Consider the following 26,347-nt stretch of genomic DNA (forward strand, 5'->3'; position numbering starts at 1 on the left):
AATACTATATAAGCAATTCTGACTGCACTGATACTCAGCAGTCGTTCTCTCGGGCAGTTCTCTGGTGTCTCCCTGCTCTGTCCCTCTGCAGGAAACCTACTTACCTGCCCCCCTGTCTTTGAACCTTCTCAAAATAAAAGCATGTAAAGCTTTAGCCTCATGTGGGCTGCGTTAGAGTCGATGCATTCCTGTAATCATGACACTGAGAGGTTGCTCCAGGGATTTAAATCATGTATTAATCGTAGTGGAGAGAAATTAATATGAATATTTCCTGTGTGAAGATGATGGTGTGATATCAAGGGAAAAGTCCTGAGATTTGGTTCCAAGATGGTGCCAGTGTTTTCGGCGAGCCGTCTCCTTGAGCTTTGTCTACTGTTTGCTATCCCATTTTCTATGATGTTCATCCTGCCCGTATTTTTAAGGAAGCGCTGAATACTATTGGGCCTTGTATTTTATTAATATTGAATGCATCACTGTCCTCAGGCTGTGTACCCTCTGCCTCCAAGCATGCTGTTGTTCAACCCGCTATTAAGACGACGAATCTTGACTCCAGTGTTCTTTCAAATTATTGTTGTTCTTTCAATAATTGTTGTTCAAATTAATTGATTTCTAAGCTTCCATTTTGGTCAAAGATCCTGAAAAAAGTGGTCTGTAAACAACTTCAGACCTTCTTAGATACCAGTGGTATTACTGAAAAATTCCAGTCGGGCTTCAAGCCTCGACATAGTACTGAGACAGCTTTGTTAACAGTTTTTAATGATCTCCTTTTAACCACTGATTCAGGTTGCTCTGTGGTTCTAGTCTTACTGGATCTGACTTCTGCTTTTGACACAGTGGATCACAACATTTTATTATCAAGATTAGATCAAGTAGTTGGTCTTAAGGGCACAGCCTTATTATGGTTTAAATCTTATCTTTCAGAGAGGTCATTCTCTATCGCTATGGGGCAATACTCTTCCTCCTCTGCTCACTTTCTCTGTGGTGTGCCCCAGGGGTCTGTTTTGGGCCCTATGTTATGCTCTCTGTACATTTGCCCTTGGGATCTATTTTCCAAAGATATAATATTTCTTTCCATTGTTATGCCGATGACATTCAAATTTATTTTCCTGTGAGTTTGAATGTCGCAGATCCATTGCATACATTGTTTAACTGTCTTCATGATGTGAGAACCTGGCTATCTCAAAACTCTCTTACCTTGAATGACAGTAAAACTGAAGTTATTGTCTTTGACAGCCATATCCCTCTGAACCAACTAACCGTTACCCCACTTGCTAGCTACCTCTCCCACATTGTAAGAGACCTTGGGATACTCTTGGATAGCTCCTTCAAATTAGAGAAACAAGTATCTACTGTGGTTAAATCCAGCTTCTATCAGCTACGTCAAATTTCTAAAGCTAAGCCTTTTCTCTCCCCCAAGGACCTTGAAAAGCTTATTCATTACCTCTAGACTGGACTGTTGTAACTCCCTCTATTTAGGCCTAGTACAGAACGCTGCTGCACGCCTTTTATCAGGTGCCAGAATGCATGATCATATTACTCCAGTTTTAGCTAACTTACACTGGCTTCCTGTGAAATTTCGCATTGATTTTAAAATTCTTTTACTCACTTATAAAATCTTAAATAACGTTGCCCCTGGCTATTTAACAGAACTTCTCCATTTGTATAATCCTAAAAAAGCACTAAGATCTTCAAACCAGATGCTCTTAATGCAACCCAAGTCCAGGCTGAAAACCAGAGGTGATCGTGTCTTTGCTATTGCAGCTCCTGAACTGTGGAACAATCTCCCTACTGCCATTCGCTCTTCTGAGTCTATTCAGTCTTTTCTTGCTTAAAGATCCATCTTTTTACTCTGGCTCTGACTTAAGATAGTTTGACTATCATTTGGTTGGCTTCTAAGTTTGTCTTGTTGTTTTTAAATTTGCTATATAAATAATTTTGATTTGATTGATTGATATCGGGGCTGCCACATGAAGGGGCAAAGTGAACAATTTTATGAATACCCCCGAAAAAAACTTTAATTAGTGTAAATTATCCTCTAATATCAACAATATCCTGGAACACCAACAGAGATCGTTGTGTTTCACTGGAACACAAAACAGAGAAAATTCCAGACTGTCTGTTAAAGTTGTTGATGATCAAAGATGAATGGATCTTCAGATCTGCTCTGCTGCAGTGACAGACTCTGCTGTGAGGCCCACAGTGACAGCAAACCCACAGAGATGCTCCACTAGAGGGCGACATCATCCAGTAGGCGGGGCTCTCCTTCTGCACTGTGTTCAACCATTGTGTCAATAATAAGTGCTGCTGTGAAGAGAACAATTCTCAGACTGAATGTTGAACATCAGCTAGTTTCTCCTGTTGATTTAAACCTTGTTGTACAGATGGAACATTGGCTGTGGATTATTCTTGCTGCTCTTTTCTTTGGTGAGATACAAACATCAACATGTTTCCTCTGCTTAAATAAATGTGTGAGTCTGATTAATGGTGAGTTTTTAATCATGTTTATTGATCCATCTCTTCCTCTGCATGTTCTGTTCTTCCTCAGAGTGTAAAGGAGAAGACAAAGTGATCCAGGAACAAGGAGATGTCATTGCTGCTGAAGGAGACACAGTTACACTTGAATGTAGATATGAAACAACAAGAACAGGCCCCACTTTGTTCTGGTATAAACAAGAAGTGAACAGTTACCCGAAGTATATGCTGAAATCTTTCTCAGAAACAACAGAAAAATCTGAAGAGTTCAGATTTGAGAAGGGGGGAAGAAAGAAAAAAAACAAAACACCTGGGTCACCTGTATGGAGAAAAAAACAGAAGAGAAAGCAAACAACAAAGAGCAACATAATAAAAAAAAACGGCACCATCACAATAAACTAGCTAGCAGTAGATATCAGTAGATACTAAATAATAAACAATATTGTGCAGCATGCAAGATAGACAGCGCACAATGTGCTTTGAGGCAGCAGCCAAGAAAGCTGTAGTCCGCGTCTGTGAACACCCGTGTGTACACCTGTGTGCATACCTGTGTGGATCAGCATGCTTGCATTCCAAAGGTTTCTCCATGTAATGATCTGCTAGGGAGTGTGGGGGGCCACAGCCCCGTCCTCCAGGGCATGAAGCAGGTATGGAGGAGATCAAAACTCCAGACATCCAGAGGCCCCCAGAACACAAGAGACCAAGGAAGACCAACAGAGGGGCAGCCACGCCACTGTCCCAGTAAGAGCTGAGGAGAGTCCCAGATGAGGGCTCACTCAGCAGCCGCGGAGCAGAAGCCAGGGGGAGTTGCAGTGACGCGCCCGTGAGCTCCGCCGGCAGCCAGCCGTGCCTGAGTGACCGAGCCCCAGGCCGAGAGGCCGGGGGCACCCCACCTCCGAAGTGGCCCGAGCGAGCCCCAGGCTCCAGGCCCCGATAAGCGGCCGCCAAGGAGTGAGCCGGTGTGTACCCGGACGCCCACCCCCAGACACAAAGAACCACCAACGCACCGACACCTGAGGGAGTCCGCCACTGGCAGGGGAAGTGGTGGTGGGTGGAGATAGGCCTCCAAACCTTGGAGGGCCTGAGATGTCCCCAGAGAGGTGGCGTCTGATACCCAACCTGACATATAGACACAGACATACAGGCACACACAGACACAAACATCCATTCCCACCCTCATGCTCTCATATGCACTTACTCCACACTCAACCAACATGGAGACAGACATAAAGAGACGCTGTACACACGGTCACACTCCCCAAGCGTACTCTACAAACCGGGTCTAGGTACCCTTGCCCCTGGAGGGGGGAACTGCACCCAGACCCAGGTGGTGTTACCTTTTTCCCTGCGGTGGGGGGAGGCAGACCGCCCCGACTCCGCAGCAGCAGGGAGGCCCCACTCTCCAGACCGCAGTCGGACGGCCAACTCCTCCTCCTAGCCCCCCCGCTCCAGCAGGCTGCAGAGAATGGGGGTGAGAGAAGACTCCAAACCTCCCTCCACCCGCTCATTGTGGTGTTGATGCATGTGTGTTCTAAGGTGCATTTAAAACCCAGGAGGGCATGGAGCTACCTGCCAGAGAGCAGCAGGTAAGCGCATAGTCCCTTATGGTACAATTAAAAGATTATTCTATTCTATTCTATTCGTTTTAGTGGTCTGTGATTGACGTGAATGATCATTTTCTTAGACAATAGTTTCAGATTTTTATTTTAATGAGGTTTCATTTCAGTGAAGTTTGTGGTGTACTCTTTTTTTATCTGACCCAAACAAGCGCCAATGAGAGGGACAAAATCCTCTGACTCTGCTTCCAACAGGAAGTGACTGCTAGTCGTTGCTATAGCAACATGTAAACACTGCTTTTGCGTGGAAACCAGTTAATGCAGTTCGCTCCAGGTTGACGCGCATGTCGTTAAATACAGAAAAGCGCAACGCGCCCGGTCTTCAAACCTGACGTTTGAAAGGCTTTTGTATCATTTTCATTCATAACAGGAGCTGTAGTTTAGTTCAGTCACTGAAATCTGTCATGTCGGCGCAAAGAGGAAACCAAGAGCAGAAAGAAACAAACACAGAGCCAGGCGGAGACACTGCGGAGGAGCCGGGAGGAGAGGAGGTGAGGTCCGGCAGCTCGGCTTCAGGTGAGTCCAGGTGGGCTGGAGCTCCTGACAGTGTTCGGATAAAGAGAATGTGACCTTTTTCACAGCAGCAGAGACTCGTGTGGCGCAACTCACATCAAAGGTTTTATTGCACTGGAGGGGAGAAATACTGAAATGCTGTTTGTCTGGATTGTGACTGAGCACGGCCAGACTCGATAGCACCTCTGTGTCTCTGTGTGTGGTTGCAGTCAAGGTGGTGCTGGTGCCGGAGGGCCACGTGATGACGGTGGCGTTTGCTATCGAGCTCAGCATTCACGAGCTGAAGCGTCACCTCGCCTCAGAGCTCCGAGTCCCAGCAGACGTGCTTCAGATCTCTCTGGACGGTTTGTTTCTTTCTCCTGACCCAGTATGAACCTTCCAGATCCCTCAGCTCATCTGGATCCGGCTTTTTATCAGTTCCCAGAGTCAGAACCAGACACGGAGAAGCTGCATTCAGCTTTTATGCTCCTTATATCTGGAACAAACTCCCAGAAAGCCTCAGATCAGCTGAAACACTCAGTTTATTTAAATCCAGGTTGAAGACTCACCTGTTCTCAGCTGCATTTGAATAAAGCACCAAATCCACACTTTTAAGATTAAACTTCAAAACTTACATTTAACCACTGATTTTATCGTTTGCTTATTTTTAATCAATCTTAAATCATGCTTTTATTTGTTTTTGTTTCTAATGTCTCTGTGAAGCACTTTGAATCACCTTGTTGTTGAATTGTGCGCTATAAATAAACTTGCCTTGCCTTACTTCCACAAGTTTTTCTACAGAGTCGCACTTTGAAGATGACGACTAGTGGACATAGGTGTCAGTTGTCTAGACAACCCTACAAAGTCTTTACCGTCCTGCCATATGACAGTCACTAGTATCCTGTCTGGTAGTTGCTTCAGTTATTTGCCTTCAAATTGAGAGGAGTGTTTTTTTCATTTCCTATGATGTTTGGTCACCAAGTCGCTGCGAGCTGCTGCCTGTGTGGATACAGATTAACGGGTCAGTGTGTTTTTAGGCAGAGCGGTGGAGGAACACAAGAGTCTGATGGAGCTCGGCGTCAGGCCTCACAGCTCCACCCGGATGGAAATGAGCTCCACTGACCCAAGCTTCCACCCACTCCGCCCTGTTCGCCCCCTAGAGCACGACAGCATGCCCGATGTTATCACCGTCCAAGTTGAAGCAGGTACGAATACACAAGCTGCTACCTGTCCGTATACACAAAGTGCTTCCATTAGACATGAAAGCACTAAGAAATCACGAGTTACATCTGATTTATATAAAACTACAAGACTCCATAGGAAATAACACTGTAAAGATAAGGATAAGAGAGAATCCTCATAATGTGACGTGCATTCATTTGAACCGAATTTTAGCTAAACAAGTTTGCCAGACCTGGTTTAATCCTGGTGCCAAGCTAAAGATTTCCATACAAAGATATGCCGTCTTTGAAAAACCTTCAGTCATTGTCTCTCAGAGGGGGGGGTGCTTCAGGAGGTGGTGGTGGAGATTGAGCGCCCACGCCATCAGAAAGCCTTCCTCGGTGGCTACAGGCATCGGCTGACGGGGCTGGAGTACCATCACGCCGCAGTCCAGACGCTGCCCAAGAGGAGACCCGATAGAGGAGTGGCGGTCTTCAGCCGCGACACACAGGTACAGAAAACAGCTTCAAAAGCACCACAGTTTATATCAGAGTCAAAACTGGGACTAAATAAGTCTTTACATAAATAATGAAAAAGATCGGCACAGGACGCCCAGACTTCATGTTCAAATTAAACAATGTAATTCTAGAGATAAGCAGCGAGTGTAATGAGCTCCCTGGACCAACAGAGACAAACGCCTCTGAGGATTACAGCGCTCAGCTGATGTGCTCATTTAAACATTCATCTACTTTTTTTGGTTAAAATCTCTTAAACTCTCCACACTCGAGGTTTTATATGGTCAGTGCTGCAGCTTTCTGTCAGTTTTACCTCACGGGGGATCTTTTCTTATTCCTTTCATTTATCCCATCACAGTCAATACTTACTTAATTTCAGTTTGAATTCAGTTTTAGTTACTACTCGAGTACTATTACACCAAATGTCAATGAGATTAACATTACAGTAATCTTATTATTTATTAAAAACCTTCCATTAACCACATTGAAACAAAACCCAGCCGAGTCAAACAAAACAAAGTCACGAGGTCTGTCTGCAGGCCAGAAGCTCCTCACACAACTTTCACATTTTTTGGTATTAACTTTGGCTACATGTTTATAGATGTTGCTCTTAAAGCCAGTCGGCCCCTGATTTAGTTTGTTTTCTCTGTTTCAGACAGTAGAGCTGAAGTCTCAGGCTCAGCAGTGTCCAGTCAGTGCCTCCACCCAGATGACTGGCATCGGCTGCTACGTCTCCTGCATGAACGACAGGTTGGTGACTCCAGGGACATACACCACTGCTGATGAGCACCACGACCGGAGGCTGAGAGCTGTGAGTGTACACTGAGCGTGTTTGGTTGCAATGCAGTGTTTCTGAGTACCTGCTGTACCAAGTGTTTGGACACACCTGCTCTTTCATGCTGTTTCCAGCTCTGTAGAACAAAACTGAAGATATCAAAACTAGGAAATAACACATTTGAGCTTCATAGTGCGAGTGATGATTCAGTGTTGCCTTGGCTTCTGAATAGAAATGTGACCAGCAATGCTGCGCTGTTAGAGCTCAGCATGCTTTATGGTGGGAACACATGCTCAGATTTCTGAGGCTTCAGGCTGCTGGCCCTCTGTGTTACAGTGAAGTCTTGCTCTGCTTCTTCATCTCGGGGATTCACGGTGTTTGAACTTTCAGATTTTTGGTGTTTGAAATGGTTTCGATGTCTTCAGTCTCGTTCTGCATCACAGAAGATGAAGAGCAGTTTGTGTGTGTAGTTATCATATACGCAGTCAATTCAGTCCCACTAAATATAAAAAATACATTTAGTGGGACTAAGTATATGACCCGTCACACACCCAGGTGATCCGTCTGCAGACGTTTGCTCGGCGCTGGTTGGCCCAGCAGGCGGTGGACCACCTGCGGAAGGAGCGAGCCCGGCGGTTGGCCTGGCTGGAGATGCAGGAAAGGAGGAGGAACGAGGAGAAAGAGGAGCAGCTGAGAGACCGCCGAAACCGCTGGCTGAATCCGAAGAGGCAGGAGGACTTCAACCTGCTGTACCAAGCTCTGGAGAGTAGGCTTTAGGGGCAGGAGGAGTTCCCCGCTTTATGTCTGCGAATGCAGCAGAGCAGTTACGTATTTAACTTTGTGTGTCTCAGAGTGGAGGAACGAGGAGGAGCAGAGGATCAGCTCGTCCCTGCGAGGAGCTGAGAGGAAAGCAGCTCTCTGCGCGCTGCTGGACCAGGAGATGGATCTCATTGCTGCTATCGGACGCCATCACATCGCCGTTCACAGCGACAACTACGACAAAGCTGTCAGGAACTTCCTGGACAAGGTCAGAGGTCGCTCCACCTACTCTACTCCAGCTCTCAACCCAATTTCATAATTTATCATTTATATGCAAATGAAAGTCATCATTAAACACAAAAAGAGAACCATGGTTATGTGTGTGTAGTCACATCATCTTAATTTGATTTGGATTTTACGCACCTTCAGTTTGTCGCGGTGCTCGTTAGAAGATGTTTAATACAAGGTGGAGCCTGTTTCATTCTTATTCACGGCACTTCAGTCAGTGCAAGGCTGCTTGCTACACTTACAAGCACTCTCATCACATGCTTTCGTAGCACGATGTTCCAAAGAGATTCTAATGATGTCAGTAATGTTTGGGTTTGTTATGGTGTTTCACACCAAATGTGACAATAAGCTTGTTGTTCGTTGTGAATCATCGATGCAACCAGAATCTAAAAGTGTGCCGGAAGAATCTCAGCTTTCGTTACATAATGTAAAGCAAATTTTTGGCTACAGATCTAATATTTTATGCTGTACTGACATGTGCTATGAGGCATAGCTTCTAAGTTTGAAAACCTGATCTTGCATTCTTTCCGATGGCCAGCAGAGGGCGATTCCTCTGCTTGTAAAAAAAAAACAGTTTCAGTTCTGCAGGAGTTTAAAGAAATGACTCATTTGGCTCACTTGATTAGGAAAGACTTTCCTGATCAGTCTTTATTTAACGTATCCTCGTTGGAATCGGAGAGACCTTGCACTCTTTCCTAAGTGACTGTCCAAGAGTGGAGGGTGTTCTGGGAATCCATCCTACCTGACAAACCATCCTACCCGTTGTTTCTACACATGCGCACAACACGAAATTAAGTGGCGACCTGCCCTGCCCTTGTGAATATGAGCTAGAAACATACTTTAACGGGTAAAATGAAGTGGCAAACCGTCCTGGCTTTATGATTATGGGCTACAGCATACTCTGATGGGCAACGTGAAGTGGCAAACCGTCATACCTGCGTAAATTTGCTGGAATTACTCTGTGACAGCAGAAATGTGCATAAACTACTTAGGGTAGGACGTTTTGCCAAAGTAGGATGGTTTGTGAAAATAGAGGGTCCCTCAGTTTCGAGTCAGATCCCCACCCACACGGTGATCACAGAAACACTCAACTTTAAAACAGGACTTGGGTGAGACCTTGGTGGCTACAGCCATCTTTTATATACAGTCTCTGGTTTCTCCGTAAACGCTGGGGTGACTGTGGGATGTTCAGAGCAAACTTCAGAGGAGCGTTCGGTCTCACAGGTACTGACACTGTGCTGTATCTGCTCCAGTCTGCGTCTCCTCATCAAAGGCGAGCAGCGGACGGTCGTCTGATTGAGATTGAAACTCAGAACACCATCAGAGCCCGAGAGCTGCGAGATCTGTACAACAGCATCAGCCTGACCACCGTCAGCCAGGAGCAGAGGCTCCACTTCCTCATGACACTGAAACACACTGTCAAGGTAAAACGCACACAGTTCTTTCACAGCTAATAGTACTCTGATGTCGTCCTGTTATTATTTATATTATTGTGGGGCCTTTTGCCTTATTCAGTAACGTAGTCATGGGGAGGGGACAGGAAAGCAGGGACTCGCTGAGCACAAACAGGTCAGACTGAGACACAACATTTCAGCCTTGTAGCAGTTGGTCAGCTGCTCATGCTGTTACGTTTTTATCAAAGATAAGTGGAAGTGAATCGCGCACGGTTCATAGCATAAATGAGTCCTGAGGCTCAGTGGTTAGGACCACTGCCTGCACAGTGAGAGGTTACTGGGTTCATTCCTCTGGGAGCTTCAGTTTTTTCCCCTTTGAATGTTTCACTGTGTCACTCTGAATCTCATGAGTTTCACTTCTTGGTCAAAAGTGTTATTTTTAGAATAAAACAACCTTTTCATAACCAAAACATTGACTATTACAGAAGTGTACACATTCAACAGAAAACTATTTACTGTCACCAAAATCAACTTTAAACAATACTTAAAATGCCAAACATACGATATGAAGCTCAGACAAGTAGTGCCCTTCAGAATAAAAGTCTGTGCTTTGTGTTGCCCTGTTCATAATTTGACACATCAGCTTTACTGACCTGGAGATACGTACGTACATCAAAATACCGTAAATATCTGTTTTACATGAGCAGTGCGGTTGCGCTGAAGTTTTCTTTCTTCCATGCTCATTGGACAGGAGCAGGAGTGTGCGCTGACCCGGGACATCGTGGATTTGGTTGACAGGGAGGTAGACCTGATGACTCGAGGGGTCAAATCAGCCAAGTTGGAGGGCCTGAGGAAGAGGATCTGTACTCTGTTACTTCAGTACATCAAAACTCCAGTTTTCAACCCTGAGGTGGCCAAGCTGCTGAAGGTGAGCGACCATCCCTCCTCATCTCACGTGTTTGGCACAATCTCAAATATGATTTCATATGTAAAATTAAAAATCTGCCCCAGGTTCCCCAGAATCCTTCCCAGCTGAAGAATGACATGATACTCTGCCAATACTGTCATCGTTACCTGCGCCTCACGGACTTCATTATGTCGGCCAGCGGCAGTCCAAACCGCCAGTGCCACCAGTGCGCCAGACTCAACAACATAGCCAGATCTCGCCATGACTTCACCTTTTACAAAAGCATCCTGATGAGGCTGAGAGCCGACGAGCAGAGGCTCAACGCAGAAGCTAAGATCCCCTTCCTGCTGAAGGTGAACTGCTTTCATTGTGTATAATGAACAGCTCCACTGATTTCACTCTTTTGTCTACAGAAGTCTGCCATCTTCATCGTTTCAGGTGCAAGACATGCAGTACTTGGTGGAAGCAGTGTGGGCGTCCCGGTCGGCCCTCAGCGCCAACATCGACCTCTACAACCTGGCGTTTGTTCGGTGGGATCGTCAGAAGGACTGGAGCCCCTGGAACTGCATTCTGCTGTCCAAAGAAGAGACCTCAGCTCACTTAGAGGTGGAGGACGTCCACACGGTCTGTACATGTCTGAACAATATCAATGTATCTTTTGTTGAGAGAAAGTCCGTATTAGGACCGCCTCTCTCAGTTTCCACTAGAAGGAACTCTGACTCTGTGTTTCACTTCTGAATCGACCTCCTTAATGCTACCACGTCCAGTCCACCATCTACATTTCACGCTTTGCCCGTCCAAAACGTGAAGTGTTCACGCATGCAGAAGTTACAGTAAGTTGCAGTAACAGCAACAGAGGGAGATATTTTATTTCCAACCAACATGAAAATTTAAACAGACAGCAACACATTTACATGTAAATACATATTAGTCCCTAGCTTAATCGATTCTGACGATTTAGGACCTTGGAATGTACTTATTGGCACTTTTTGCTCATTACCGACTTCTTGGCTTTAAATATATTATATATTATCTCGCCCTGCTGGTAATGCAACTTCTGCATATGTGTCTATTTCATGTTTTGGAGAGGTAAAGTGTGAAATGGACACGATGGACGGCGTGTCTATTACACATTTTGCGGTTTGACATGTATCCAGAGCCTGTTGACTCGTTCCGTTACGGATGGTTTTTGGCGCAGCACCTGCTCATGTTTCTGGCTCCAATGTTGTTCTTAGCTTTGTACAAAGCTTACATATTTACACTGTAATTGAAGGCACTCTGCGCATTTTCTAATACTTTCCGATGTACATTTGATTGTTTTACATTTTATTTGTTTTGGTGGCGTTTTACATTGTTAAGCACTTTGTGCAGCAGGGACTGTTTGGAAATGTGCTGTATAAATACACCTGACCTTGATGAATTCTCTAAGCCTGTGTGTGTTTGTGTGTTCAGACATACGACACAACGTTAATCCACGAGATCGAACGCAAACACGCACAAGCTCGACACCACTTCAGCCATGTTCCCGTTATGTCCGAGCAGCTGGATACTCACCCTGCTGCTGTCCTTGGCAACCAACTTGTCTCCAAGCCCATAACCATGGCAATAATCAAGCATACCAGAGACACTCAGACCTCAGATCATTAACACTCTGTGCAGTTTTATTTCTTCTGCCTCATATTTCTTGTAACTTTCATTTGAAGTCTACAGTAAAGCTTATGTTGGTTCTGACTTTTGTACATTTATTTCTCTGATTTGACTTTTAAGGTAGAGGCTCATCTTAAAATGTCTCATACAAACATCTCAAGGATGTTTTGAGTTTGCCAAGATGTTCAGCTTTATGAAAAGTCATGTGCTTAACAAGCTTTTGTATTCATAGCTTGATGTTTGGCCTGGTATGCAGGGTGAACTGTGGGGCCTTATTCAGTATCAGCGCAAGTTGCCATAAGAAGACATTCAGTTTCTAGATGATGATACTCACACTTACCAGTGACGGCAGAACAGAATCCCAGCAGAGACGGGATATAGGACAGACTGCTTTTAGATTTTAACAAATTAAAAACTGTTCACAGTTACAGATTGTGTGTCCAAATCCAGGTTAAAGCTCCATCATGCAAAGCAATCTTCTCTGGACCATTGTTTCAAATTTGAACTTTTTTTTGGCAAATGTGGATGTTATTAGACTAAAGGGGGGGGGGGGGGCAACCCACTCATTATAGAATAGAATAGAATTCAACTTTATTGTCATTGCACATGCACAGGTACAGGGCAACGAAATGCAGTTTGCATCCACCCAGAAGTGCTTTAGTGATATAGATATATTACAATATATATTAGCAATAATATAGATATGTGAGTATATTACAGAAATGGGTCTATTATGGTATGTTATAATGTACACGGTATGAAGTATGTTGTGAATATTCTATAACTATAAGTATGTACAGGCTGTAGTGAGTACAGGCTATGAACAGGATATAAATATGAAAAACTATACAGAATATGAAATAAATAACTTTACAGAATCTGAGATATACAGCTATACAGAAATGGGAACTATGCAAGTTGTAAACAGTTGTAGGATTAAAGATTATCGTATGTACAGAATGATTATTACACAGAGCTATACAGTAGTGCAGTTAAGATAAGTGAGATATAATTCCTACAGAGGCTATATAAAGTGCTAGTGGTTGTGAGTGGTGGTTCAGTCCATGTTATTATTGTGTGTTTGAGGGTACAGTTGTCCATTGTGTGTGTGTGTATGTTCAGTCCATGAGTTTAACGTGGGTCAGATGTCAGGAGGCAGAGTTCAGGAGTCTGACAGCTGTGGGGAAGAAGCTGTTCTGGTACCTGGTGGTCTTAGTCCGGAGGCTCCTGTGGCGCCTCCCAGAGGGCAGGAGGGTGAAGAGTCCATGTGATGGGTGACTGGGGTCTTTGATGATTTTCCCAGCCCTTTTCAGACACCGCTTCCTGTAGATGTCCTTTATGGCAGGAAGTGGTGCTCCGGCGATGCGCTGGGCAGTTTTCACGACCCTCTGCAACGCCTTCCGGTCCGAGGCAGAGCAGCTCCCGTACCAGACTGTTATACAGTTGGTCAGGATGCTCTCGATGGTGCAAGCGATAGAAGTTCACCAGGATGTCTGAGGACAGGTGGTTCTTCCTCAGAGTCCTCAAGAAGAAGAGGCGCTGGTGAGCCTTCTTGACCAGCTTGGAGCAGTTGGTCGTCCAGGTGAGATCCTCGGAGATGTGGACTCCCAGGAACTTGAAGCTGCTCACACGCTCCACAGCCGTCCCCTTAATGTGAATGGGTGGATGTGGGTCAGCATTCCTCCTGTAGTCCACGATGAGCTCCTTGGTCTTCTCGGTGTTAAGCAGCAGGTTGTTTCTGTCGCACCACTCAGCCAGACGATCCACCTCCTCCCTGTAGGCGGCCTCATCGTTGTCACTGATGAGGCCAATCACCGTGGTGTCATCTGCAAACTTAATGATGGTGTTGGAACCATCAGCAGGTCTGCAGTCGTGGGTGAAGAGGGAGTAGAGGAAAGGGCTCATCACACAGCCTTGTGGTACACCGGTGTTCATCGCGATTGTAGATGAGCAGTGGTTATCCAGCCGGACATGTTGGGGGCGGTTGGTCAGGAAGTCCAGCAACCATTTGCAGATGAGGGAACTGATGCCCAGGTCTGTCAGTTTCCTGATGAGTTGTGAGGGGTGGATTGTATTGAATGCTGAACTGAAGTCTATAAACAGCATTCTGGCGTAGGTGTTGTTATTGTCCAGGTGTGAGAGGACAGAGTGCAGTGCGATGGAGACTGCATCCTCTGTGCTCCTGTTCTGGCGGTATGCGAATTGGTGGGGGTCCAGGGTGGGGGGGAGACAGGATTTGAAGTGTGCTAGGACCAGCTGCTCTAAGCACTTAGTGATGATGGGGGTGAGTGCTACTGGGCGGCGCAGTGCTATTATCAGCGCAGAGTTCAAACACCTGCATCTCAGATAATGGTGGTGCCTCAGTGGAACCAGCAGCGTACTTGTAGAGTCCATGTGCTGAACTGGCCAGCCTGCAGTCCAGACTTTTTACTAGCTGAGAAGATCTGGAGCCTCATAAAGCAAAAGAAACCATAAAGAATACTCGAGTATCGAGCAGCTACAATCCTCCATCCTCCCCCAGGTCCAGGAGCAGAAACAGATGTTACACAAGCTGTCGCTGATTTGCGACCCCTGGACACTATCAACATGTTATAAACAGGTAAATTCAAAGTGAATTTAAACAGCATCAACATCTTTAATGTAAATTGATGTCTGCTGCTCTCAGTGTAATTTACCATTGACCATGAACACCGCAGCTGCTCTGCAGCAGTCAAACATCGAGCATCACTGTAAATTTCACTGAAAACTAACCAGTGTAGCCTGCACTAAACTTTACCAGACTGACAGAATAACATCAACTATAACCGGTTATGTCAAAGCTAAAGATGTTTATTGACTCGTACAACAGACTGAGATGCTGAGTTCTACAAGTGAGAACTTTATTTACAACCACACATTGAGCAGTCTGTTGTAGGCAGTATTCTTTTGGAGATTGTGTTTTAGGTTTATCCCATGATCTTAAAAACTAAAGCTAAAAGGCATTTCCAAAACATTTCACTTTATGTTAGGAAAAATGCAAAAATGCACACAAAAGATGAGGCTAGAAATCAATGTTGACTGTTAGTGACCTTCAGATGGGTTTAGATTAAGTTTTATATGAACAAAAAACTAATATAGTGATATGAGAGGAGGAAGAGGCTGAAGGAGGAGCAACACTGTCACAGAGCAGAAAAGGACTCCCACTGTCAGATACATTCAATATGTGAAGCATACAGAACAGATAGTGTGTGGAAGATGCTGTCACTGCATTACTGGCTCATGTTTCCTTTGTTTGTGATCACACTAACAGGTCGGTTAAAGCAGGAAGAAGAAATGTCTTTAAAGGATCTGTTTGCTAGAAATCACTGGAACAGGCGCTCACAGTTTAACATCGTCTTTAACAACATTTATCTCTTCCTTTAGGTGTCAGCTGTGATCAACTCACTGCAGTCAAGGATGAAGAGTCCACTGTAGAAGGAAACACTCTCACTCTGTCCTACAGATTATCCAGAGAAGCAAGAAGTGACGATTATTTCTTCTGGTATCGACAATATCCAGGAAACCCACCAGAGTTCCTGATCTCTCATTTGGGAAATGGAGATTTATTGAAGCGAGAATTCGCCAGAGTGTCTTTTAAAGTCGTTGATGATCAAAGACAAATAACGATCTCCTCTGCTGCAGTGTCTGACTCTGCTGTGTACTACTGTGCTGTGAGGCCCACAGTGACAGGAAACAGCAAAACTCTGTACAAAAACCTTTGGAGCAAAGACAACAGAATACTCCACAACATCCACTAGAGGGAGCCACACACTGTTAAACCTCTGATTCTTGTGTCATTGGACTGATGACAAAGACAACAGAGAAATGAAGCAGTAAAGATCACAGACAGAGCTGCTGTGGAAGCACAAAACTGTTTGATTGGCTCAGGAATTAAACTGGCCTCGCCCACTGAAGTTGAGCTCATCCAATGACATTATTTGTTGGTCATTGTGCTGCAGTGGAAGAACATTGTTCATGTGCTGTCTGTCTGGCTTTAATAACTCCAAAGACATGTTGCTGCACCTCTTTTTGCTTCTATCTCACATTATAGGTGAGTTTAAGAACAGGGATTAAAGTTTAGTTGAAGCTGCTGCATTAAGCAGATATACAGACTGCATTTCACTACTTTTCTTCTTTCTTTTTCCAGGACTAACAGCTGGAGACTCAATCACTCCTCAACAACCTGAAGTCACTAAAACAGAAGGAAAATCTGTCACACTCACATGTGACTATCAGACAGATGAAGATAATATTTACCTTCACTGGTACAGACATGATTCTGACCTTCAGGCTCCTCAGTTTATTCTCAGGAAAGGAGCCAAAGGATACAGGGGTGAATATATTCCTGATAAACGTTATGGATCCCAAACAACAGATAAATCAACTACTCTGCGCATAACAGCCCTAACCCTGGCAGACACAGCTCTCTACTACTGTGCTCTACAAACACAGTGATACAAAGTGTAGAAGAGGCTGTACAAAAACCTGAACACAGATATCTGACTACTCTTCAAAGAGGAGGGAAGTGGTATTCAAAGCACAGCTTCATATCAGATGGATTCTGCTAATTCCTGTTTTATCAGAGTCACTGTGGTTACAGCTGCTAATGAAACACTGTGGGAGGATTCACATGAGCAGCAAATCCACATCAACCACAAACCAACACTTTATATCAGCATCAACAGTCAGGAGGAAACATCGTTGCTAGTTGATGATAAATTCTGTATTGTACAAATTGTAAAGATTTCCTATATGAAAACCTTTAAAACTCAGCTTTTACAGTAAAAAAGAGAAACCATTTGTCATTCTGTACACTGTTTTATATGAGAAGATAAGTCTAATTGAATGATATCAAAGGTAATGTACACCAGCTTAACTTTAAATGCAGACAGGATCATTTATAAAGCAATTTAGCGAGGACAAAAGAAAGCATCTTTACACAGCCTGCACCTGGGGTCTTGCCTGCTGTGACAGACCCCAGCCTCTTGTGCTCAGAGCTTGTTCTTGTGCTGCCATGATTAGTGCCTCTGTGCCGTCTTTCAGTCCAGCTTTGTCCAGCCACTGGTAGGATTTCTGGACATTAGCCACCTCCTCTATCTGCTGGTGGTACATACCGTGCAGGGGCCTGTCCTTCCATGATGGTTCCTCCTCTTGCTCCTTTTTCTTGGGTTTCTGCTTTCTTCCCTTAGCATACAGTCACAGGGTGCTGGGCTTTGGGTGAAACCCTCTGTGCATGGTCAGGAGCTTCCTCATCTAAATGTCATTGGCTTCTAGCTCAGGAATGTTTCTTTATATGTAGAAGCGCATGCATTTAGGCTCCTACATGTGTGATCCTGGATCTTTCAGTCAGTACACTGCAACAAAATCCAGATGAAATAATGACCAATCATTAACCAGAAAGAGCTTGATAGTCCTCTCCACTTTTCCCTCATGTCATCAACCAATTATATCCAATCATTTGGTGACGAGCCGCACCCTGGTGTTCTCTCTCTACTTCCCTCTGCAGCAAACGTTTCTTTATTAGTTACATTTATTCAACATAATTCAGTTTGTATAATTTTAACCGGACTTCTTATCATCTCGATTAGAAACACAGTTCCCCCTCTCTTACTCTACATAGTTCACATGCAGTTTCCAGTTCTGATTCTGAATCAATAAAATTGAAAAAGAACTGCTGCAATGAAATAATAATAATATTTAAACCTTTCAACCTGGATTCTGTGTGTGTGTGTGTGTGTGTGTGTGTGTGTGTGTGTGTGTGTGTGTGTGTGTGTGTGTGTGTGTGTGTGTGTGTGTGTGTGAGTGAGAGAGAAGTGCAAACATCTGATAAAAGTGAAGCAGGCACAAAGGTTTTGGACTTTATACATACAGAAGACTCTGTTAAGGCTCTGTGTTACATGACACCCATGGAGGCTGGATTTTCGGCCTTTAACTTCACTTCTGGATGGAGCTGAGCTCAGGGATCTAATCTGCCTGACAGTACAAACATACACAGAAAAAGCAAACTTAACATTTCATTCAAAAGACCTTTAATTTGACTTTTTCCAAAGTACAATTTCAATAAAAGACCTTCACCGTGTTTTCACTGGAGCATTTAAAAGCCTCCACGAGACTCTGCAGGCTGACACACCTGTTGTTAAAGTGATCTCACACCGTGTGACATGTAATAAAGTGATGGAGCAGTGTGAAGGTTCGTAAACCTGGAAGCTCTGCTCTGAGATTCTGTGAATCCTCGGATGGATATTTATCAGCCTCGGCTTCACAGACAGTTTTTCTCTAAGACTTTTGCCACGTGTGAATTTTATTGTGGCGCCACAAATGACTGTGACACCTGAACATTTTCCCGCATGTTTTACAGGAAGACGGCTTCTCGCCTGTGTGGATTCTCATGTGGATCAACAAATTACTCCTTACAGTAAAGTTCTTCCCACATGCAACACAAGGATACGGCTTTTCACCCGTGTGGATTCTCATGTGCACAGTCAAATTATCCATCTGAGAAAAACCTTTTCCACATATGTCACAAGAATACGGCTTCTCACCTGTGTGCATCGAATAATGTCGCTTCATTCTGGAATTATACTTAAAAGATTTTCCACAAACATCACATTTTATAGACTTTTCAGCAGTTTTGCTGTTACACTGACTGTATGGCACAGGAGGGCGATCTGCATTGTTGCTGTGACTAATGTTTCGATTTCTAGTGGATCCTGAGTCGGCGCTCCCGCTTCCTTCCTGATGCTGACTCTCAGCTCCAGCAGAGCTGTGAGAGAGGAGCTGCTCCCACATCGGTTCAAGTTCACTGTACCCACTTTCCTCAGCAGCAGCAGTCACCATGAAGGTATCCGTCTCCTCCTTCAGTCCCAGCTGCTCTCCCTCCTGACTGCTGCACAGTTCCTCCTGTTCCTCTTTAATCTGTGGAGCTTCTGGTTCCTCCTGCTCCACACTGGAGCTCCTCTCCTGGTTCCAGAGCTGCTGCTCAGGGAGAACCTCCTCCTCCTCCTCACAGACCTGCTGCTGTGGGACACCTGAGACAATCATAAGCTTGTATGGTGAATAAAGTCAACTACACTTTAAAGAAACTATCATCTTTACATGTGACACGAGTGCAGCCTCTCACACTATCCATGCTCAGACCTCTCTTAGCTTGGTCTTATATACAAATCTGATTCCTCAGCTAAAAAAATCCTCAAGAGGAAAATATTCTGACTTCAAAGCTTTAAAGCGCAGCGCAGTCCTGTCCTCTGTTTGCTCTTTGTTAGCTCACATCTCCAAAAAGTCCTCACAATCAGAAACGTCCCGCAGAGCTGTGATCAGGATCCTCCCTCAGAGGGACACTCACCTGTCCTGTGCAGCTTGATTTGGGGTTTCCAGGTGATATCCAGCAGTCTGCGCTGACGGTCGATCTCTTCCTCGTACTGGACGATCGTTTTTTCAAACTCCAAGAATATTTGTTCAGCAGCAGCAGTTAGTCGCTCGTTGATAAACTCTCTCAGATACTGAACTGAAGGCATCGTTGCTGCCGCAGCTCACACACTCAGCTCACGATCGATGTATGCTTCCGCGCTAAATTGCGCTCTTACTCGGAGATATTACTCCGCTTTCAGCCGCACAGGTGTGAGCTTCCACAGACGGTGTCGCAGATTTTTAAAATATTCAACGCAGAACTCTAAATTAAGCCTTTTCAAACAGAAAAGCCTCCCTGCTCACTCCTCGCGCAGGAAACAAACACTTCCGGCTTTTCTTTCGTTACTTCCGCCTGCTGTCACACATAAAGCTTCCTGCAGAGGACAGTTGCTTTTTGTTCCGCCCTGTACAGCCCGCAATGTCTGCGTCGCTTTTAAATCCACAGGTTATAAAGTTCATCAGTCAGACTAACTGAACGCATCAGCCTGGAGAGCAGCTCGATAACAAAGTGTACAACAGTTTCTGTCAAAGCTGAAGATTTTTCTGGACTCATACAGCAGACTGAGATGATGGACTTCACAACCGAGGCTTTACTTACGACCACACATTGATCAGTCTAGTGTAGGTGGTATTCTGTTAGATCGAGACTGTGGATTCTCATCAAAACTGACGCTATGAAGCTCGAAATGTTTCACCTCATGTTAGTAAAAGATTCTGAAAAATGCTCTGTACAAAAGACAAGGTTGAAAATCAGTACTGACTGTCAGCCTTCAGACGGGTTCAGACAAAGTTTAGGAAATGTTTGTAATGTTCTTATTTTCAGGATGTCTCTAAATAAAATGTTTTAATGTATTAAAGCTGAAGGACATTTTCAGCTTGTTTAACCCTTTAAGACCTAGCATAGAACCAAGTCCGCCAGAGCTTATATTATATGTCTACATGCTGTGGAGCCATTTTTGGGAGCATTTCAAGTTGCTATACATCAATACAACCATTATAGCCCAAATTTTAATAATATGTATGCATTAAGTGCATAGTAATTACATAAATTGCAAAAAAGTGCAATAAACTACAAAAAAATTGAAAATCGTTTTTGCTTTTTTAACATATATTTGTAGTTAGAGAAATTTAAGAGGCTTATCCCTCAAAACTGTAAATACAAAGAAGTTGCACAAACTAGTTTCCCACCACGGGAAATTTATTTTGAGTGTCTTCATAGTTTTATTTTTGAAATACACCAATTTTTATATACTGCAGGAAAAACGAAAATAAATATTATACTGCAAATTTTCAAAAAAGCAGCATATGCATCAAAATAAACTATTTCCAGCAGTGCAATATGAGTCCTCAGCATCCCAGAAACGACACAGAAAGTCATAAAGTCAAACATAACTTTTAAAAACACCAGTAAAGGCTCATAAAGCCCTGATGGTAAAAAAACTACATTTCCGCAAAATGACGTCACTTCCGGTTTCGGGCAGGACATGGCGGACATGCGATAGTTCATGCTGATGGACTAGGAAGTGTTACAAACATCTGATCGGATCGGCAAAGCGTGTTTCTGGAATATTATGTTTTTGTTACTGCAAGTGCTTTTTATGCAATTTTTGCGAAGCTTTATGTGGAAGGAAACCGTGACCGAGGACAAGCTGATGGCATAAGATGTAAGTACAACTCCTCCGGTTTCATATGCAAAAAAATTATTGCGCTAGCTTACGTGGTTGCAGAGCTACCGGGATTTAAAAATAGTTTTTGCAAAATGGAGCGTGAACGCTCCGACACGCTTTAAAGGGTTAAGAACAACAGCCACACTGAGAGCTTCATGACAAATGTTTAAAAAATGCAAGTCCTGATTGAAAGTTTGGTGAAGGGTTTTCTGTTGAATGCTTTAAATGCTGCCCTCTCTGTCTCAGTGCACAAGTCACAACCAGAGATGGGCAGTAATGTAATCCGATTACTTTTTTCGAGTAACGAGTAAAGTAAGGGATTAATATTGCAAAAACGGTAATTAGATTACTGTTACTTTCCCGTAGGAACGCTGCATTACTGCGTTACTAAAACCGTGATTTTTTTTGCAAGAATGTCTCACGACAGTGACGTAAGCGAGTGCGCCGTTCGTGACAACAGCTGTGCGCAGATCAACAATGGATCATATATCGATTGTGGGAGAGAGTATGAGCGTGCAGCGTTTAAAGCGTGGAAGTACTGACCTTACTTTGAGTTTGATTCCATAAAAAGTGACAAAAACATTAGTGTCCGCTGTGCGTGGGAAGAAAACTTCTTTTTACAGCGAAAAAACCCCTAAACTTCCAACAAGCACCGAGTAGCTACGACGTAATGGGAAACTCAGAGAAACTCATGGATTCTTCCACTGACCGCGGCACACCTGCACCAGGGTAAACCTCCGCCTACCTACTCCTGCTTTACAGGTGAAAATAGAGCAACAGGACCGCTGAGTCTTTGACTTTATTTATTTTCTGCTGTGTTTTACTTGCATCTATTTGAAAGACTGAGTGTAAACACACAAAATATTTTATTTTATGTGCTGGAATGTGCAGAAAATAGGTTTAAATGTTAAACTAATTTCTTCCAGTCAGAGAATGTTGCATATAATTAAATTTTTGCTTGATGCATAAAGTTAAAAGATTAAAACTAATAAAACAAGTTTTAAAAAGAGACTTTTCCATTTGATTACATTTTGTATGATGATTATGTAGAAAAAGTAGAATTGGGCTGAAAGATCTATCGCTTTATCACCTCTTCAGGTTGTAAATCGTGTTTTTAAAAAGTAACGAAGTAACTAATTACTTTCGAAAATAAGTAATCAGTAAAGTAACGGGATTACTTTTTTGGGGAAGTAATCAGTAATTAGTTACTGATTACTTTTTTCAAGTAACTTGACCAACACTGGTCACAACACAACTCAATGAACAACAACTTTCTGCAGCTAAATGAAGATAAGACTGAACATGCAGAGATATGAGAGGAGGAAGAGGCTGAAGGAGGAGGAAGAGGCTGAAGGAGGAGCAACACTGTCACAGAGCAGAAAAGGACTCCCACTGTCAGATACATTCAATATGTGAAGCATACAGAACAGATAGTGTGTGGAAGATGCTGTCACTGCATTACTGGCTCATGTTTCCTTTGTTTGTGATCACACTAACAGGTCGGTTAAAGCAGGAAGAAGAAATGTCTTTAAAGGATCTGTTTGCTAGAAATCACTGGAACAGGCGCTCACAGTTTAACATCGTCTTTAACAACATTTATCTCTTCCTTTAGGTGTCAGCTGTGATCAACTCACTGCAGTCAAGGATGAAGAGTCCACTGTAGAAGGAAACACTCTCACTCTGTCCTACAGATTATCCAGAGAAGCAAGAAGTGATGATTATTTCTTCTGGTATCGACAATATCCAGGAAACCCACCAGAGTTCCTGATCCTCATATCAGGGATGAACAATTCAAGACCGTCAGAGTTTCTGAAATCAGCTGCAAGATTCTCCACAAAACTGTCTGGAAAAAACCGTCTGGAACTTCAGATCTCCTCTGCTGCAGTGACTGACTCTGCTGTGTACTACTGTGCTCTGCAGCCCACAGTGACAGGAAACAGCAAAACTCTGTACAAAAAGCTTTGGAGCAAAGACAACAGAATACTCCACAACATCCACTAGAGGGAGCCACACACTGTTAAACCTCTGATTCTTGTGTCATTGGACTGATGACAAAGACAACAGAGAAATGAAGCAGTAAAGATCAGAGACAGAGACAGAGCTGCTGTGGAAGCACAAAACTGTTTGATTGGCTGAGCTGTTAAACGGGCCCCGCCCACTGAAGTTGAGCTCATCCAATGACATTATTTGTTGGTCATCGTGCTGCAGTGGAAGAACATTGTTCATGTGCTGTCTGTCTGGCTTTAATAACTCCAAAGACATGTTGCTGCACCTCTTTTTGCTTCTATCTCACATTATAGGTGAGTTTAAGAACAGGGATTAAAGTTTATTTGAAGCTGCTGCATTAAGCAGATATACAGACTGCATTTCACTACTTTTCTTCTTTCTTTTTCCAGGACTAACAGCTGGAGACTCAATCACTCCTCAACAACCTGAAGTCACTAAAACAGAAGGAGAATCTGTCACACTCACATGTAGCTATGAGACAAGTTATAGTTATCCTTGGCTTTATTGGTACAGACATGATTCTGACCTTCAAGCTCCTCAGTTTATACTAAAGAAAGGGGCAAAGGACAGCAGTGGTGGTGAATATATTCCTGATAAACGTTATGGATCCCAAACAACAGATAAATCAACTACTCTGCGCATAGCAGCCCTAACCCTGGCAGACACAGCTCTCTACTACTGTGCTCTACAAACACAGTGATACAAAGTGTAGAAGAGGCTGTACAAAAACCTGAACACAGATATCTGACTACTCTTCAAAGAGGAGGGAAGTGGTATTCAAAGCACAGCTTCATATCAGATGGATTCTGCTAATTCCTGTTTTATCAGAGTCACTGTGGTTACAGCTGCTAATGAAACACTGTGGGAGGATTCACATGAGCAGCAAATCCACATCAACCACAAACCAACTGCAGGAACGTTCAGACATGAAGACATTTTATTCCTTATTTAGTGATGATGTGTGTAAAAAGCATCAGAAGTCAAATACAGTAACTAGTAATAAACTCCCAACATTGTTGGTGCATTAATGATGTTTTACAGTTGAAAGATTTACTTTGTTATTCTCACATTTTCTCCTGCATGGTTTAAACTTTTCCTTCACTTTTTTATAAGAATCACCTCTTTGTGTTTTTTCTCGATGATGTCATAGGTAGAGTTTCTCCTCTGTTGTTCTGATTGGACATTTAAAGCAGCGCCATCATTGATGGTATCAGATCCATTTCACACGTTGTTGAAGTTCAGTCTGAAGTCACTTTAAGTCTCAAAGCTTCACTTTAACCTGCAAAGACCAACAATGTCTCATTTCCTACTGATTCTTCTCCCCACACTGCACCACTACACTGGATATCAGGACTCCACACTCTCCAAACTCCCAGTGTTAAAATTCAGTCATGAAACATTTTGTCAGATACAAGAAGATTTTTCTACTGTTTTCTCTTCTTCAGTTTTTAAAGATGAACATCATGATCCACACTGACACACATTCATATTCTTTGGTTCCCTGGATTAAAACGGAGCCTCTGCTCTTTATTTATCCTGTGCTTGTTTCTCGACTCACAGTTCAGTCTGTTAAACCTGCTTCCTGCAATAGGAGCAAATATCCACTGAAAGCAGCAGAAAGACGTGCTGAGTGTGAAGCTGTCAGCAGGGGGAATAACACAGGGCTGTGAATGAGTCCTGTCACTGTGATCAGGCTCCTCCTTCTAATCCACCAACTTAGTGTTGATGAAGACTAAACAGAGAGATCACAGCTTCTTTATACTTGCTGTAGCTCACAGTTACTCTACACTGCAGATATGACGCCTCTGTTCATCTCAGTGCTGCTGGCTGCTATGTGCCTCGGTATGAACACAACTCTGTTTCTTTGATATCAACATTGACGTGATTCTTTAACAGCACACTGATACTGTTTGTTGGTGTTTTACAGAATGCAGAGCACAAAAAGACAACGTGCTGCAAGCAAAAGGAGAAGAGACTGCTGCTGCAGGAGGCACAGTAACACTTCACTGTCTCTATAACACCAGCACTACAACAGTTCCTTCTCTCTTCTGGTACAAACAGGATGGAAACAACAGCCCCAAATTCATCCTGAGTCGTGTTAGTGGGGATGATGGAAACACAGCAGACGAGTTCAAGGAGAGATTTTCATCCACACTGGATTCCAGCAACAGATCAGTTCCTCTGAAGATCCAGAAGCTTCAGCTGTCTGACTCTGCTGTGTACTACTGTGCTCTGCGGCCCACAGTGACAGGAAACAGCAAAACTCTGTACAAAAACCTTTGGAGCAAAGACAACAGAATACTCCACAACATCCACTAGAGGGAGCCACACACTGTTAAACCTCTGTAGACTCTGAGAGAATGAGGCACAGCTGTGACAGCGAACTTCAGCAGCTACAATAACCTCACGAGTCTCCTCCTGAGTCTTGTAATCACAGTGTTCAGCTCAGGTGAAGCCTGTCATGCAGCAGCAGAGCAGCAGAGCTGGAAGAAACACAGCCGTGGGAACATTCCTGTTTCAAACCAAACACTCATCTTTCTTCGTTTTGTTTGCTCACAGAATATTAAGAATATTTTAATAGATGATTTTATCTCTTGCAGATGATTCATTCAGCAGATTACAACTAGAAAACAGATTTTTACGGGAGGCTTTGATTAACCTGAAATTGCTCTTTGAGTATAAATGTGTGTGAAAGGGTGAACGAGGCTGTTGTATGAAGCACTCTGAGCGCTCAAGTAGAAAAGTGCTTTATGAGAAGCAGGAAGCTGAAGCTGATAAATGGAGCAAGTCTTGTTTTTCTTTATTTTACTGAAGCTCTTTATAAACCTTTTCCTTCTTAAGGCTTTTTTCTTTTGTATGAAAAATAAATTCCTCGCTAATACACACGTCTCAATGCCAGACTTAATACTTAACCTACTTTAAAAACATGCACATTACATTACATGAGCTAAAAGGTGGTGTCAAAGACATATCCACGTTCTGTCTGAACATATTAATACTCACAAAGATGAAAGTTTCCCAAGGCACGAGCATGTACATGAGCTTCCTCTTTTATTCCTGCTGAAACATTTGTTCACAACATTACCGGAGAAGATACGCCAAAGACAGGGTCATGGCCAAACGCTACTGTTGCTCAATGCATAACACAACAGAGATCATTTGTGACACACGTCTTCCTCTGATCAGATTTCAAAGCCAAAACATTTTAGAATAAATTTACTT

At 43.5% G+C, this 26,347-nt stretch overlaps 3 protein-coding genes, 1 long non-coding RNA gene and 1 gene segment (V, D, J or C); 3 read left to right on the forward strand and 2 right to left on the reverse strand.

The window, feature by feature from the left end:
- The window catches only part of LOC120715464 (zinc finger protein 845-like), a 218,014-nt gene that overhangs the window by 118,947 nt on the left and 72,720 nt on the right, over nucleotides 1-26,347 (reverse strand). The gene's annotated exons all lie outside the window — the stretch shown is intronic.
- Nucleotides 4,336-12,550, forward strand: iqub (IQ motif and ubiquitin domain containing). The gene is made up of 12 exons (XM_040002506.1): nucleotides 4,336-4,604; nucleotides 4,811-4,945; nucleotides 5,618-5,785; nucleotides 6,077-6,252; nucleotides 6,912-7,067; nucleotides 7,587-7,797; nucleotides 7,883-8,058; nucleotides 9,332-9,502; nucleotides 10,224-10,400; nucleotides 10,484-10,732; nucleotides 10,818-11,003; nucleotides 11,832-12,550. The coding sequence occupies exons 1-12, from the start codon at nucleotides 4,493-4,495 to the stop codon at nucleotides 12,024-12,026; spliced, it is 2,112 nt and encodes a 703-aa protein (XP_039858440.1). The 5' UTR covers nucleotides 4,336-4,492; the 3' UTR covers nucleotides 12,027-12,550.
- On the reverse strand, nucleotides 18,057-19,798 carry LOC120715491 (zinc finger and SCAN domain-containing protein 31-like). Its single transcript, XM_040002523.1, has 2 exons — nucleotides 19,387-19,798; nucleotides 18,057-19,072 (listed from the first exon to the last, which is right to left on the reverse strand). The coding sequence occupies exons 1-2, from the start codon at nucleotides 19,556-19,558 to the stop codon at nucleotides 18,321-18,323; spliced, it is 924 nt and encodes a 307-aa protein (XP_039858457.1). The 5' UTR covers nucleotides 19,559-19,798; the 3' UTR covers nucleotides 18,057-18,320.
- LOC120715526 lies at nucleotides 23,191-23,683 on the forward strand. Its single transcript, XR_005691660.1, has 2 exons — nucleotides 23,191-23,418; nucleotides 23,515-23,683. It is a non-coding gene; the product is annotated as an uncharacterized LOC120715526 (long non-coding RNA).
- LOC120715497 lies at nucleotides 24,558-25,982 on the forward strand. The segment is given in 2 exon segments: nucleotides 24,558-24,967; nucleotides 25,053-25,982. Coding segments are annotated over 2 exon segments (438 nt in total).

The sequence above is a fragment of the Simochromis diagramma genome, unplaced genomic scaffold (genome assembly GCF_900408965.1).
Source record: "Simochromis diagramma unplaced genomic scaffold, fSimDia1.1 OVJJ01000443.1, whole genome shotgun sequence".
NCBI classification, from domain to species: Eukaryota; Metazoa; Chordata; class Actinopteri; order Cichliformes; family Cichlidae; genus Simochromis; species Simochromis diagramma.

Coding starts and splice junctions, on each gene's coding strand:
- iqub (XM_040002506.1), top strand. CDS start 4,493: ATGTCGGCGCAAAGAGGAAACCAAGAGCAGAAAGAAACAAACACAGAG. Junction 8,059..9,331: donor TCAGGAACTTCCTGGACAAG/GTCAGAGGTCGC, acceptor TATCTGCTCCAG/TCTGCGTCTCCTCATCAAAG. Junction 10,733..10,817: donor AGATCCCCTTCCTGCTGAAG/GTGAACTGCTTT, acceptor TCATCGTTTCAG/GTGCAAGACATGCAGTACTT.
- LOC120715491 (XM_040002523.1), bottom strand. CDS start 19,558: ATGCCTTCAGTTCAGTATCTGAGAGAGTTTATCAACGAGCGACTAACT. Junction 19,073..19,386: donor AATCAAGCTGCACAGGACAG/GTGAGTGTCCCT, acceptor TGATTGTCTCAG/GTGTCCCACAGCAGCAGGTC.